The sequence below is a fragment of the Chenopodium quinoa genome, unplaced genomic scaffold, assembly GCF_001683475.1.
Source record: "Chenopodium quinoa cultivar QQ74 unplaced genomic scaffold, ASM168347v1, whole genome shotgun sequence".
Lineage (NCBI taxonomy): Eukaryota > Viridiplantae > Streptophyta > Magnoliopsida > Caryophyllales > Amaranthaceae > Chenopodium > Chenopodium quinoa.
In genome coordinates this window covers 2,131,759-2,147,199 of record NW_018744290.1, presented here as the reverse complement: position 1 = coordinate 2,147,199, position 15,441 = coordinate 2,131,759, and the positions used below count along the sequence as shown (strand labels likewise).

Genomic DNA, 15,441 nt, shown 5'->3' with positions numbered 1-15,441 from the left:
CAGCTCGTCGAGCCTTAACTTCACGAGCTCGGCTCGAGTTCGTTAAGAAAACCAAGGCTCGAGTTCAGCTCGTTATTGGGTTCAAGCTCGTTTAAGAACCATCATATGCACGAGATTAAAAAAAAAACATAAGTAATATTACAATTCTCCGCTAAGAACAGTATGTAAAAAGAAGAGACAATGAAGGAATATACATTATAAAACAAGAAGACATATATACTTGATAGTTGTAATTAGTTTAATAACAAGTTTACAACTCATAGATTTCGGGGATTTGCATGTCTTTGTCGACGGTGGTACTCCAGCTAGCTACTCGACAATCCCATAGTGATGTCCAACTGTCCGTTGAGAGAGCTCGAAGCACATAGGAAGAGGAAGAGTAGAGAAAATATTTTTTTTGGTGAAGGAAAGAGTAGAGAAAATGGATATGAGTTCTAGTGCTCTAGATCTGAAACAAAAAATCAGGACCACATTATAGAAGAAGATAGAGAAAGAATTGAAAAAAAGAGGTTTATGTGATTCATCGAGTGTTCCGAGCGTCAATGTATAAAAAGGCTTAAGGCGCACCAAGGGGATTAGATTTCCTAGAGCCTTAGGCACTCCTTAGAGCACCTTGGTGCGCCTCATTGAAGTGAGGCGCACCTAAGAAGTCATGGCAAAAAATCTGAAAGAAATCAAGGAAAAAAACATAAGTGCGTCTTTATGTTGCGCCTTAGAATGTAGTGCGTCAAAGACGCGCGCTTACCCCCAATCGCCTAGACGCGCCTCAGGCGCACGACACTGCCGAGTGTTACCACAAATTCTTCTTAAATCTGTCAACAGTCACATATAGCGGTGCAGTTTAGTCAAGGCTTTTTATGAGGTAGAAGAAAATGAATTTAACAACTGATAGGAAGTTTTCAAGAAAAACGATACTGGATTTCGAGGTTCATGTAGCAATGTATCATGGATTTTGAGTTTGTTACCAACTTTTCGAATCCAATTCAGCAAAATACTATCCACTTATCATTAAAATATTATAAAACGAAAGACAAGAAACAAGTAAAATGCATCATTGCTTCACTACAAGTGCAATGATCACATTTTCCTTATATCTCCTAATCATGTGAACTATAAAGAACATCAAGTCATAGTCTTAGATTTCAGTATTTGACATTTGCTATAATCACAAACTTACTTCTGGAATTAAAAGTAGTACTATCTCAAAGGCAAAATCATAATAATTTTGGGATAATAGCCCAGACTAGGCGTGTCCAGTAGATATTTATAAATTCTAGTCTCTCTATAATTATATTATAATTAAAAAAAAAAATTAGCCCTTAATTGACTCAAATAAGAATCATACGTCAATTTGATTCCTCAAAAAAGGAAAAAAAAAAAAAAAAAAAAAAAAGCAAAGCAAGAATTTGCGAATCACTATTCAGAATCAGGAGGTTACTCAAAGTTCTTGTTCTATCAAACAAGAGCCTCAACTTCCTTCCTTCGCTGCTGGTCTTCAATTCCTTCCTTCGCACCGGCGAAACCAGTCCCAACCACCACAAGGCGCCGACTTCAACGCTGCTAGTCTTCTGCCACCACAAAAATATTTGGTTCTCTCTTGAAGTTCCACATTGTCATTGGTACGATTTTCCTTAATCTCTTTGCCCTAGTATTTGGTTCTCTCTTGAATCAGGGGGTGTTGTTTGAGTGAGCACAGAAGATGTATCTTCATGTCATCTTTTTTTGTAACTATGGCTGGTAATAGCTGTGGGAGATTGCCTCAGCAAATGAATTTTGAGTTTTTTGACCTAAAATTTAGGGGTGCTAATAGAGAAAGAAGAAGTACCAACCAGAAATACCAATGTCATAACCAAATAAAGAGCCACCAGACCCAGGGGCAACTGATCCGGCATCTTCTTCAGCTGGTGTGGCATTTGTCAGACCATTCCTTCATAGATATGTTACTGCTATTCCGTTACCCTGAAATTACTCTCTAACAATATGAGATTCATATTACATTGCTATTCATTATCCACTTCCAAAGGTATAGAACTTTTTTACAATTAATTAATATATATGCGTAAACTTTTTATTTTTTGCATGGGCACACTCTAGTTTATTAATATTAAAATATGGAAACACATTAAAATTGAGTAAGATTACGTGTAAACCGGTTTTCCCGTGAAAACTGAAAACTATATATGTATAATCTAACTTTTCTTAACTCTTAACCTTTATCCGTTTCCATTAACCTTGCCGACACCAAACTCTCTATCCCTCCCTCCTCTGACTCTGTCTCTCTACTCTCTTCTCTCACACTCTCTCATCTCAATCTATCACTCGCTAGTTCGCGGCTTCATCTCACTCGACATTCGCTGCCGCTGCTTCCTCTCACTCGACAGCGACTTCAACAAACAAGTATCAACATAAAGTAATTTACTACTTTCTATCATATTATTATTTATATTTATATTTTTTGTTATTTTGGTTCATCTACCCAATTTAGATCTATTAGTGATGCATGGAAATAAAAAGTTTTTTATTTTTTTAATTTTGTTTTTAGGTAGATTTTAGATAACTGATTTGTTTTTTATTTAGTTTTTTTTAATTTTTTTTTTTTACTTCGTATTTGTTTTACTTCTTTTTGTTCTGATTTTGGGTGGGTTTTTATTTTTCTATATATTTATTTTTTTGGGTGGGGTTTTGAGGAAGAAGAATCCCCGTTTGGGTTCTCTTGTTTTCGTTTAGAGTAATTTCCTTTTTCTGTAATTTTTTGTTCTTGTTTTTGTTTCTTGTAATTTCTTTTCCAGTTTTTGTTTCTTATAATTTCTAATATGGCTAATTTAATTTTATTTTTGTTACCCTGTTATTAGTTCCTTTGGACCTTGCTAGAGATCATTAAGTATTCTTACCTTCGTTTTTATTAGTTGACACGTTTTGACTTTAGCACTATTCACACACTTCACTTTGACCATGTTTTGAGCTTTATACGCAGTGACGAACCCACATGTAAGCTAGGGATGTCAATAGAGCAGGGTGGGGCAGATGTTGGCCTTCCCATCCCCGTGGCGGGTCTAAAATTCATCCCCATCCCCTCCCCGGCGGATACAATTCCAAAACCATCCCCGCCCCAACCCCTACTTGGATATCCACCCCCACCTAATCCCCGCCTTCCCGATACACAATCCTTCATAATTAATAAAGATTGCAAAAAGAAAAAAATTATTGTTAATATTACACATTTTTTTGTTTATAATATAAGTGTATTACAAAGTATTATATTTACTATTTTATTTAACATAATTTTTTTATAAAATAGTATAAAATTATGTAATTTTGTTTTTAAAAATATATGGATGTGGGGTGGGGCGGGTACGAAGTAGGGCGGGTGGGGCAAGGCGGGGATGGAGCGGGTACAACCTAAAATCCACCCCCGCCCCATCACCCATGGCGGGTGTGGTTTTTATCTCCATCCTAGCTCCATCACCCGCCAAACCAAGACCCAACGGGGAGGGGATGGGGCGTGTCTCCTATTTGACCCGCCCCACTGATATCCCTACATGTAGTCATTGTAGGGTCCCGGGGCACACTATTTTTTTTTTTTTTTTTTAAAATAACAAAAATAAAAAAAAAATAAATTATTCCTGATATATTTTTCTTTTTTCCCCTTAACTATTTCACGGTATTCCTTCCTCTCTTTCTCCTCCCAGGACACAGTATCCCTTCCTCTCTCTCTCCTCCGTTGAAGCGTACTCGAAATTCTCTATTGAAGGGGCATCTGAGCTTTCTCTCCTCCATTGAAGCAGTCTCTAAGGTTAGATGCTTCTTTTTCTTTAATCATCTAATATAAATTTGACAATCTAGTGTTAATCGTGTATTTAATTGTCAGTATATACTCAATTAGGTTCTTCGAAGTTGGATAATTGAACTATTGGTTATAGATACTCGAATAATTTAACGTAATTTTTGGAGTCTAGTTTGATAATTGAGTCAAATTTGGACTTTTGGTTGCTAATGTGTTGCAGGGTTTGGTTTGTGTTATTGTGTAACTCTTTAATGTCAGGATGAAACCATGAAAATAGATTTGTGAATTTGTGATTTTGTGAATGGTTTCAGGGGTAGGGGCAGTGATTTCGGGTTGGGGAATTCAAGTTTTGGGTCAGGGAAAGGGGTGGTGGTTTCGGGTGGGGAAAGGGATGGGAGTTTAGGGTGGTTTCGGGTTGGGGAATTCAAGTTTTGGGCGGTTTCGGTGGTGGTGCAGGGGGAGGGCGTGGCTCTGGAAGGAGGGTGGTTCCGGGTCTACGGCTAGAGCTGGGGGTATTTTTTTGCCGATTATCAAATCGCTTTCGCTTTCTGCCGGGAGTTTGCCTGGTGGGGAGTCTAGGAAGAAGCTCGGATCTTACCTTATTATGACTCAATTTCAGGTTTGATTACATTGATTAACTCAATTTTATTTGTCTGGAATTTTGAGATTTGTGATGGTTTGTGGATTTTGATTATTAGTGTTAAGTTTAGTGATGCTTAAGACTTGTTTATTGAGTTTAGGGGCTGTTTAAAGGGTGATTTTGGATTGTTGTTCTTGATAGTGTATGATTGGATTTGGGTTGAGCTTTGTTGATTGATTGTATGTTTTGATTGGTTTGATTTTGATGCCATGTTAAGCAATGTAGTTTGGGAGATTCGATATCAGCTATTGTAAGTTTATATGATTTAATTGGAGATTGCAGCTTGATTGAAGAACATTCTGAGAACAGAAAGGTTTTTGATATTTTTAAGTATGGGAAGTGATTGGGTTAATGAAGTATAATAAAGTTTTGGTCTTGATTAATGGCTGTTGCAGGTGGGTTTCGGAATTTATGTCTTTTATGGTAAACTTCATTATATGGCCCATTTGACCGCAAGAAACGCTTTCAGCTTCTTGTTGTGTTGTTTGGGTGTAGAATTAAGAGTTGTTGGAGAAGAATTATTTATATGGGCTGGGGAGTGGCTGTCTATTTTTCCTTATTTATATGGTTCTATACTTTAATACTTTATACTTACATGTCTTAGTAGCAAACTGGCAAGAATTATTTAGATTGATTTATCAAATTCAACCTTTAACTTCAATTTCAGAATGAAAAGAAAAACTACTCGAGATATTTCAAGTTTTTTTACTAAAAAAGTGCCTACTCTAAGTCCTCCTCCTCCACAAAATGATACTCCTCCTCCACAAAATGATCTACCTTCTCAAGAAAGTGAACCAAATCCTCCTTCACTACAAGAAAATGAACAAAATTGCTTACTTTTTTGGTTGTTATATGAATTTGCATTACTTTATGAAATGAACTTTTTTATGTATTTATTTTTTGTTCATTATATAAGCTTTGACTATTTTTTGATATTATATGCGGTCGATGGACGATGATGGGACAACCTATTAATCAAATCTTGGATCCGCCACTGTTTATACGTAATGAAATATATAGTCACGTGCAATCTTGTGAGATTCGTCACGATATATATTTTCAAAATATCAACTTTTCATAATTTTTGCTTATCGGTAATTAAAGATATGAATGGTTGAATTTGTGCATTGGCAAACATGACTAAAGAAACAGAGGAAGTATTTTGTTTCCTTATATTTAAATTGTTTTACTGTGTTCGCTATTCTTAACTAAAATAGTGATTGAGGCCTTTAGGGTTTTAATTAAGTTTTTCTAACAAGGATTTTTTTTTATTTGTGTTTTGGGTTTTAGCCTTGACAATTTAAACCATGGCAAAGAGAAAGAGAGATAATGATGTTTTGGTGAAGATGGATTATTGCCCTTACCTTGATACGGTAAACAGGCATAATCTAGATTTTGATTTCGAGAAGCATTGTTCCAAGTGTTTTAAAAAGGAGGATGTTTATGCTTGTTTGGTATGCGGCAAGTATTATCATGGAAAGCGTTTCGACTCACATGCATATGAACACAGCCGCAACTATAAACATCATGTTTTTCTTAATTTACAAACGGAGAAATTTTACTGTCTTCCCGATGGATATGAAATATTTGACTCGTCTCTAGATGATATTCGTCACGTTCTAAATCCAAGGTTTGTTTCTAATATATTGTCCGTTTCAAATTAATAATACTCCCTCGTTCCACAATCATTTATGCATTTGAGTTTTTTTTTTTTTTTTATTGTGGAACGGAAGGAGTATTCAATGACCTATATATTTCAATGTGTATATTTAACTTATATGTTATAAGTTTTGTTTTGTTGGTGATTTATCTTTGATATTTTGTATTTGTAAAATCAGGTTTACTTCGGAACAGATTGAACAGCTAGATAAAAGCAAGCTGTGGTCGAGAGCTCTTAATTGTTCTTTTTACCTCCCTGGATTGGTATATCCTTTAACTTCACCTAAATATTACTTCCTCAGTTTTTTTTTTACCCGCTACACTTCACATAAAAATTACTTCTTTCGGTTTTTTATCCGCTACATTTGACCAAAATAGTGTTAAAAAAATAAAAAGGAAGAAGTAATACTTCTTTCTGTCTTGTTTAATTTTCTAGTTCCTCTGAATAACGAGTAAAGTGTTTTATGTAATAGTTTAAAAATATATTGTTTTCAGGTAGGACTTAATAAGTTGAAGGAAGCTGATTTTGCCAATGTTGTGATTCAAGCACTTGTACGTGTTACACCTTTGAGGAACTTTTTCCTAGTCCCAGAGAACTACAAACATTGTAAATCTTCCCTGGTTCATCGTTTCGGAGAGCTCATTCGAAAAATTTGGCATCCAAAAAATTTTAAAAGACAGGTATATTATATATTAGCATATTTTAATTTCAAAAACTTCAGTAGATTTGGTTATTTCAATTTTTGATTTACGAGTACTCATCAAACTAGGTTCGACGCTTCAGTTGGTAAATTTCAATATAAATGATTTCACTTGTAGATGCAATGAGTATAATTTAATTGAATCATTATTATTACAGGTGAACCCCCATGAATTTTTACAAGCTGTGATAAAAGATAGTGATAATCGGTTTCAAATGGGTGTACAATCTGACCCAGTTGAGTTTATGTCTTGGCTCCTTGATACTCTACATTTGCATCTCACAAGTTCAAACAACAATACAAGCATCATTACCCAATGCTTTCAAGTAATATCTCTATCTATTTATTTATGTACAAACTTGATACAATTGCATGCATGCTATTATGCTAGTATTATGTCTTGTCGCAATACATCTAATTGGTACTATTGCATGCTACTATGGTAGTATGTCTTGTCATAGTACATCTAACTTGCGAAACTCTCCCTTGGGTATGGGTACTAGACACATGTTCAAGTGTAAACTCGATTAATTAATGTAAAATCTCCAAGTAGTTTTTAAGGAATTACTCCCTCCGTCTTTTAATATCTGCTACATTTGACCAAAAAAGCTCTCACTTTTTTGGTCAAATGTAGCAGATAATATAGGACAGAGGGAGTAATTGTGTATATATATAAGGTAAAATGAAGAGTTTGAGCAACATGGAATTTAACTTAATTTTCACAACGTATGTACAGGGAGAATTGGAAGTTGTCAAGGAGATCCAAAGTAAAGGTATAAGAGAATATGGTGTTGCAGCTGCTGATGATGGTGCATCTGAAAATTCTAATGCTCACATAGAGACATTCACAGTGCCATTTATAATGCTTGACCTGGATTTGCCACCTCCACCACTCTTTAAAGATGCCTTGGAGAAAAATATAATCCCTCAGGTACGTATCCAATGCATATATTTCTTGCTCAAAGCCTTTGATTTATGTTGTCTGTGCTTATATGGTGTTGACGATTTGGAAATAACGAGTACTTGTTAAAAAAGATTGTTTGGTACAAAGTGTAAATGCAATTATATTCTAATGGTTATGCTTGTTGTTTCCAATCAATAATATATACCTTCTTTCCCCTTTATTTATAAACTTTGTTTTTTGATGCATTTTTTCCATATGCATTCATAATGTGCAGGTTCCACTTTTCAATATATTGAAGAAGTTTGTTAGGGAGACCATAACAGAAGCTGTGCATCCTCAAATAGCTAAGATGCAGTATCGTGTCACAAAACTACCACCTTACGTTATTATGCACCTACGGCGATTTACCAAAAGCAACAACTTTGTTGAAAAGAATCCTACCATTGGTATATGATCTGATCTTGTTATTGATATTTTCAAATCATTTTCTTCTTCCATCTTTTAGTGCAAAGTAGCCTGATTCAAAAAAATTTCTCGTATGATAGTTAATTTTCCAGTGAAAAACCTTGAGATGAAGGATTACATTGCTCTGAAAGATGCCGAGAAATTGAGGTCAAAATATGATCTAATGGCAAATATTGTCCATGAAGGCACGCCTATCCAAGGATCGTATAAAGTCTGCGTTCAAAGAAAGTCGGAGGATCAATGGTAATTTTCTTACATACATTATCTTGGATTCTAGAGTATTACGAATGAAGCAACTTGTTTTTTTGTAAATTTTTGCTTAATTTACATTTGAAACTTAAGGAGTAGTAGTCGAGTAGTATTCTTAATTTTTGACTCAGTCAGACAGTTTTTCACTTTCTTTTGTTGGATATTTTAACAATTGCAGGTATGAGGTCCAGGATTTGCATGTTTCAGAAACAAAAGCTGAGATGGTTGCCCTTTCAGAAGCATACGTGCTGATGTATGAGCTGCAATCAAATCTTTGAAAGCCACACGAGTAGAATAACAGTGATCACCTTAGGCTTAGACTTTATATTAGTGACTTTATCTTTTCAGTATTTTAAATTCCTTGTTTGATAACTTTTATAGTTTTATGTATGAAGCAAAAATTAAATTAAAAAAATAAAAGAAAAAGACCTAAAAGTTTTGGCTGGAAAATTTTCAATGTAATCGTGACAGTGCGACACGTGTACTCCCAAGATTTTATTTGGGAATTGTTTTAGCATAGGGTATAGATTTAGACTCATAGATTTTGTTAAAATTCTATTACTGTATATTGTTTTGTTAAAATTCTATCTTTCCTCTAATTGCTTATTTGTTTAGATGTGAAAGTATTGCGTCAGACTGTCTGACCCAATATGCTTAGACCAACTTGTTAACAATTCCCCCAAAACTTATCAAGTTAATTCGACAAACTTCATTCATTAGCAAAGTTTGCAGTGAAGAAGGCTTCTCCAAAACTTATCAAGTTAATTCAACAAACTTCATTCATTAGCAAAGTTTGCACCGAAGGAATGCCTTCTCCACTGATCGAACAAGGATTTATCTTCTTCAGATGTCCAATTTCCTTAGATGGCGATGACTCCTGAAACGGCGGCAAGACAACCCCGTTCCTGATTTGTATGGTAGCAGTTGGTGACGTTTAAGTGTAGCAAATGAATGAAGATCGTAAACTCGTAAGAAATTTAAAGTTAAACAACAATTTAAATAACCTGATCGAAGCTAATATATACTATTTCAATTGATAAGAGTATAATATAAAATATGGGCGCAAGTCTTTAATTGAAAGAAGCTAGCAATTCTAGACATATAGTACTTAATTAGTATATGATTGTATCTAATGAAATTTAGATGTTTAATATTTGCCATATTCAAAATGGGATTACATGCAATGGAAGGGATCCAATTAGTTTTAGATTAGGCAAAATCAAAGCCAGGGATATTGTGTTATGTGTTGAATTGCAATTGAGTTAGGTAAGATTCTTCAATTAACTAACACATTATTAGATTTCATTAGATGGTCCATCGAATATATATATAAACGGGAAGAATCCGCTGAAAACAGAGCTTATGGTGAAAACTAAAAACAAGCAATCTTAGTCATTTATGGTGTGAAACAACCCATAGGATAAGGTATATAGAATTTGTAACATTACATAAAGGTAACTATATACAAAAATAAGATAATTATATTAATTTGACAACATTTCATTAAGGTCACTATTAGGGGTGAGCAAAAAATATGGGTACCTGGTATTGGACCCGAAACCGGTTAGGAACCGGTGGGTCCAGACCCGAAATTGGATCATCCAAGACCAATTCCAAATCTGAATTTTAGGACCCGGTCTTAACCGGTTCCAATTCCAGTTCTTGATATTTTGGACTTGGTACCCTTTAGGTACCCGGTAGTACAATTCTGGATCCTAATTGTGAGTCTAAATCCAAGTTACCTAGCAATCTAATAAGCAAATTAAGCCCAACTCATTTAATTTAATACAAAGTTTGAAACATTACTGACAATTGCTATGTTTACCAAAACAAGAAAGAAAAGAAAAGAAAAAAAAAAAAAAAACCCTTAACCCTAATTTCTTACTTTACACAGCCGCACAATCACCCATTTACCCTCACATTTGCTTAACCACCCACTCACCCTTGTTTCCTCACCATTCAAGCAGGCAACCAACACCATTTTTCACATATTCTGTCAACAATTTTCCACTATTGGCTTCAAGATTCTTTTGGAATTTAATGTGTGGAGGATGAAATCGGGATGTGTGAGAAAGTGAAGATGATATGAGATAAAGTTTTGGTGGAATTTTGATGTTGAATCTATTTCTTGAAGTAGATCGTGAACCCATTATTCATTACCTTTTATTCTTGATTATTGAATTGGCTTCGATATTCTGTCAACATTTCTCTGTTGCTCAGCAGCATTTTTAATTTTTAATTTTACTATTTTGAATAAGACCTGGTACCCGATTTTGGAACCGGTTCCTACCGGTTCTGGGACCAATTCCAAGAAACTTGGATCTAGTATTAACCGGTTCCAAAACCAGTTCCAATTCTTGGGACGCGGTCATAATCGGTTCTGGACCCGGGTCTTGAGAATATGACCGGGTACCCGGTTTTGCTCATCTTTAGTCACTATATATAAAATTAAGGTAATTATATCAATTTGACAACATTTACACAAAGGTCACTATATACAAAAATAAGGTAATTATATCAATTGACATTAGTTACATAGAGGTCACTATATCTAAACTTAAGGTAATTATATCAATTTTTAAAACATTTACATTAAGGTCACTATATACAAAAATAGGGTAACTATATTAATTTTGATCATATATATTCTCATAGAAGTCACTATATACAAAAGTAAGGTAACTATATCAATTTGACAGCATTTACAAAGAGGTCACTATATTCAAAAATAGGGTAACTATTTCAATTTTGACCATATTTATGTAGAGGTCTAACTCACTATATACAAAAACTGAGATGAATATTCAAGTGCATGGCCAACTGCATGACTTTTATTTCTCTGGCAAACCTTCAAGTTCTTAGTTTGATGAGTGCTGCTAGTGCTACAATCATCATGGTTACTTGTACTCTCACAAGGGAATCGCATCTCCACATCAGTATCTTGCATCCTAATCATGACTGTGCTTATTTCAGCACCATCAACATGAGCATTAACAATGGAAGATCCATCATCTGAACTTTATCTATTTCTGCAATCCAGATCATGGGAACCATCTAATGATAAACCAGTAGCATTTAGTTGATTAGCTTTCAAATGACCAATGTCAACCAATGTTGTAGATCCTGCCCAAGAAAAGAGGATGGGAAAAAATTGAAATGTATATAAAGATATTTACATTTGAAAGTAGGGAGGAGAAACTGAAATATTGTGAAGGGTGAGCATACCAGAGGAAGGAAACCCCCTCATCACTTCCTCCCTCTAACTTACTGTTACTAATCACATAAATATTAAGAAGATTGGAAAAATCAGAGTGCAAATATTCACCAAATTCAATATAGAAAACAATTGTTGAACTAAACAATACCAGAATTATAGAAAATATATTGCAAATCACTACTGCCATTGCGAATTTCAGCCACCTCGCCACCCCATTTGACCCCAGCTGCCTCTGCACTCACGCTGCTCCACCTCACACACACCCACAGCAGCAGCTCACAACAATAATTCATCTCCTTCCCAACACCTGCACATCTCCTCTCACACGCACGATCCCAGCTAGCCGCCCTCGACCACGCGTTAATAGCTATGACAGCCACCAATTCGAAGAAAAGAGCAGTCGCGCCCCATAATTTCAGCCCAAAAATGTCAAACCCTATAAAACCAAAAAAAAAAAAAAAAAAATCAATCGGAGCAATCAAATAAAAATACTCTGTTCAAATGGATTTACAAAGGAACTTAACCATACAACTATAATCTTCAATGAATTGATCTACACAATCTAAAACAAAGTTACGACAATCGAAACATAATAGTGCTCAACTTAATTTACAATATATAATATGTTGCTCAATTAAAATGCAAATTCCTTAATTCAGACTATTCTCATCGTCAATTACTTTCCACATTACAAGTCAATTTAATAAAAATCAACAATCATAACTCAATAAATTTCTTCAAATTGAAAAACAAAAATCAAAATCAATCAAAAATTCCAGCAATAACCTAATTATTTGAGAAATTAAAAATTATAACAAAAAAAAGGAATAATAATGAAACCTGCTTTTGAAGGCAAAAAAGAGGCGAAGATCATGTAATATGGAAGGAGTATGAAGACGAAGGAGATCCAAAGCGGAGTCAATATCACCAGACTCTAACAGGGGGCGAATCCGACTAATCAGGAGGCGTGATCAATACGACTCAGATGAAGATGACGATGAAGAAGGAGGTGGAGGAGAGAGAGAGGAGGAAGAAAGAGAAGAAGGAGGAGAGAGTAGAAGAGTCTTCGTTGTTGAAGAAGGGGTTTTCGGATTTGGCGAATTCGATGACGAGAGAATCCAAAGCTTCCCAGTTTAATGGCGATGAATTCATGGCGACTGTGTTTGATTTTCCAGATTGTGAAGATGGAGAGAGGAATAACAAGCTAAAAAACAGAATACATACTGATGAATTTACTGCTGGCATTGCTACAACCGTAGAAAAATTCATAATCTCAGTCACTGATTTTCATGGACGGTGGAGATCGTATGTTTTCAGTTTTCACCCTAAGATTTGTTTTCACGTGATCCACTCCCTATATATATATATATATATATATATATATATATATATATATAAATAAATAAAGTGGCAAATTTTTTTATTTTTTTTTGACCGAAAGGTACTATCATGCAAGCAATAATAACATGGATGTCATTGCATGTTTTCGATCGATCTGTATACAATACAAATTAGCCTATTATGATCATCGAGTAAAAAGTCTACCATAAATCATAAATGTGTAGCTTTCATACAAGACAATAAATATTAGGAATTGAAGGGAGCATTTTAGTGTTCATGTATGCTCGCTAGATCAGAGAATTGAGATAAAATGTGTCGGTTTTGTCGGTGATGAGACCAAAATTATTCAGTGTTATGTCCTTATTCTTCATGTGTATGATGTATATGTAGGATATATATTGATTACGGTCTTATGGAACACTATATACTCCTTCAATAAGTCCCCTCAATAAGTATCAAAGGTTGTTATGAAGTTTTGCAAATCCAAACACTCCAAGGTTTTTTTAGTGCGCGCACGCACGTGCTAGCCATAGGCCCAAGGCCTGCTGACCAAGCCTTTGCTAGCACCATGGCCTAAGCACTTTGGGGTTATCCCTGATAACCTCACAAGCCCTAGACATGGTAGTGAGCTATTCTAGCCTCACTTGGCTCGTCCTCCTCAAACCGAGCGTGCACTTGCTCGCCTAAGCAAGTGGGATCCCGAAGGCCTTGCGCGCCTATGTGGGATGGTCGACGGCCTAGCCTAGGTCGACCGAAAGTGACTGTGACAGTAGGCCACTATCTTACCATCGAAATTTAATAGGGCAGAAATTGGAATGATGCGTCGCCGGCTCAAAGGCCGTGCGATCCGTCGAGTTATCATGAATCATCAGAGCAACGGGCAGAGCCCGCGTTGACCTTTTATCTAATAAATGCATCCCTTCCAGAAGTCGGGGTTTGTTGCACGTATTAGCTCTAGAATTACTACGGTTATCCGAGTAGCAAGTACCATCAAACAAACTATAACTGATTTAATGAGTCATTCGCAGTTTCACGGTCTGAATTAGTTCATACTCACACATTCATGGCTTAATCTTTGAAACAAGCATATGACTACTGGCAGGATCAACCAGGTAGCACTCCTCAATCGACTCTAACACGCATGAGCCCTCCCTTTGTCGGAGAGGGTCAATCAACTCGTGTTAGGATGTCGTTCGTGCTTAGCGTTAAACGCTTAAAAGGGTAGTGACGAATCAACGTTCATTCCCACTCAACATTCTGCATCCCTGGGCACAACTAGAGACCATATTCCAAGCCAAAAATGCTTTGCTTTGCCATTGTGGTTGGAGAACAGACCTAGCTACAGATGTCCACTTAACACCCAAATGGATGTCCGACGGAATTCAATTTTATAGGTTTGATATGAAGTACTTCCTCTGTCCCAAAATTTTTGTTACATTTGCTTTTTCGCGGTCTCCAACACACACTTTTGACCATCAATATCATTAATTTTATATAAGTAAAAATTATGAAATATACATATTTAAAAACTATACGTTATGACGAATCAAACAAGATCTCGATTGATAGGGTTTTAACACATATTCCCTTCGTTCCTCCAAATTTAGGACAATTTCCCCATTTGGACGTTCCTCCAAATTTAGGACATTCTACTTTATGCAATTTTGAGACACACTCTCTCCAATCTAAATTTGCTTTTTAGCCTTCCCCATTTGGACGTTCCTCCAAATTTAGGACATTTTACTTTATTCTATGTAGGGACACACTCTCTCTAATCTAATTTTGCTTTTTAACCCCACATTCCCTTCCTTTTTTTCACTTTCCTTACTTTAATATTTTTTACTGTTATCAAACCATGTCAACCAAAAGCTTAAACCGATGGTTGAAGCCTAGGAATATGTTATATTCTCTATCACTCCCCCTCACGTGAAAGACCATTTGGGATTGAAATGTGGATGCAGCACAGGTCCCCTCAAACCTGGCGCGAATTAATTCTACTTGAAAGGTGTGGGGAGAAGATTTGAACCCGTGACCTCTGCGTCACGCTGACTCTGATACCATGTTACCAAACCATGTCAACCAAAAGTTTAAACCGATGGTTGAGGCCCAAGAATATTATATATACTTTATCATTTACACACCCTCTCTCCAATTTATTTTTACTTTTTAACCCCATTACCATTATAATACATTATTCCTAATTTTTCACCCTAATATTTGAGGGAACGGAGAGAGTATAATAATTTGAATCTATGGTCAAGGTTATTATATTTTGACCAACAAAAGACAAATGTTGCAAAAATTTTGTGACTGAGGGATTAATACTTGAAACGACCCGCACACAATGGGCTATGCAATTTTTGTTAATATATATGCGTGTAATTAAGCTAATAATTAATGTATAACACGAGTTTTCTTTTCTTATTTTTTAATTTTTTTTATACGAATAACATGAGTTTCCTTTTTTTTTATTTATTTTTT

The 15,441-nt window shown here is 35.5% G+C and overlaps 2 protein-coding genes across 7 annotated transcripts; one reads left to right on the top strand and one right to left on the bottom strand.

Annotated features, from left to right (window-relative positions):
- The first annotated feature begins 3,584 nt into the window (after positions 1-3,584).
- Positions 3,585-9,001, top strand: LOC110695233 (U4/U6.U5 tri-snRNP-associated protein 2-like). Of its 3 annotated transcripts, none has more exons than XM_021872475.1 (9): positions 3,585-3,793; positions 5,715-6,054; positions 6,263-6,347; positions 6,579-6,764; positions 6,943-7,110; positions 7,521-7,715; positions 7,963-8,134; positions 8,246-8,396; positions 8,581-9,001. In XM_021872475.1, exons 2-9 carry the CDS (start codon positions 5,732-5,734, stop codon positions 8,678-8,680), a joined length of 1,380 nt encoding a protein of 459 aa, XP_021728167.1. In that variant the 5' UTR covers positions 3,585-3,793; positions 5,715-5,731; the 3' UTR covers positions 8,681-9,001. The 3 variants fall into 3 exon arrangements, with proteins under 3 accessions (XP_021728167.1, XP_021728165.1, XP_021728166.1); XM_021872473.1 differs by having other exon boundaries at positions 3,589-3,793; positions 8,234-8,396; XM_021872474.1 differs by lacking the exon at positions 3,585-3,793 and adding an exon at positions 4,172-4,403 and having other exon boundaries at positions 8,234-8,396.
- A 2,007-nt stretch (positions 9,002-11,008) lies between these two features.
- Positions 11,009-12,925, bottom strand: LOC110695232. 4 transcript variants are annotated; one of them, XR_002506038.1, is made up of 4 exons: positions 12,460-12,922; positions 11,768-12,055; positions 11,628-11,675; positions 11,009-11,525 (listed from the first exon to the last, which is right to left on the bottom strand). XR_002506038.1 is itself a non-coding variant. In XM_021872472.1 (3 exons), exons 1-3 carry the CDS (start codon positions 12,491-12,493, stop codon positions 11,662-11,664), a joined length of 336 nt encoding a protein of 111 aa, XP_021728164.1. In that variant the 5' UTR covers positions 12,494-12,919; the 3' UTR covers positions 11,009-11,661. The 4 variants fall into 4 exon arrangements, 2 of the variants coding, with proteins under 2 accessions (XP_021728164.1, XP_021728163.1); XR_002506037.1 differs by having other exon boundaries at positions 11,628-12,055; positions 12,460-12,925; XM_021872472.1 differs by having other exon boundaries at positions 11,009-11,675; positions 12,460-12,919.
- Between the last annotated feature and the right edge of the window lie 2,516 nt (positions 12,926-15,441).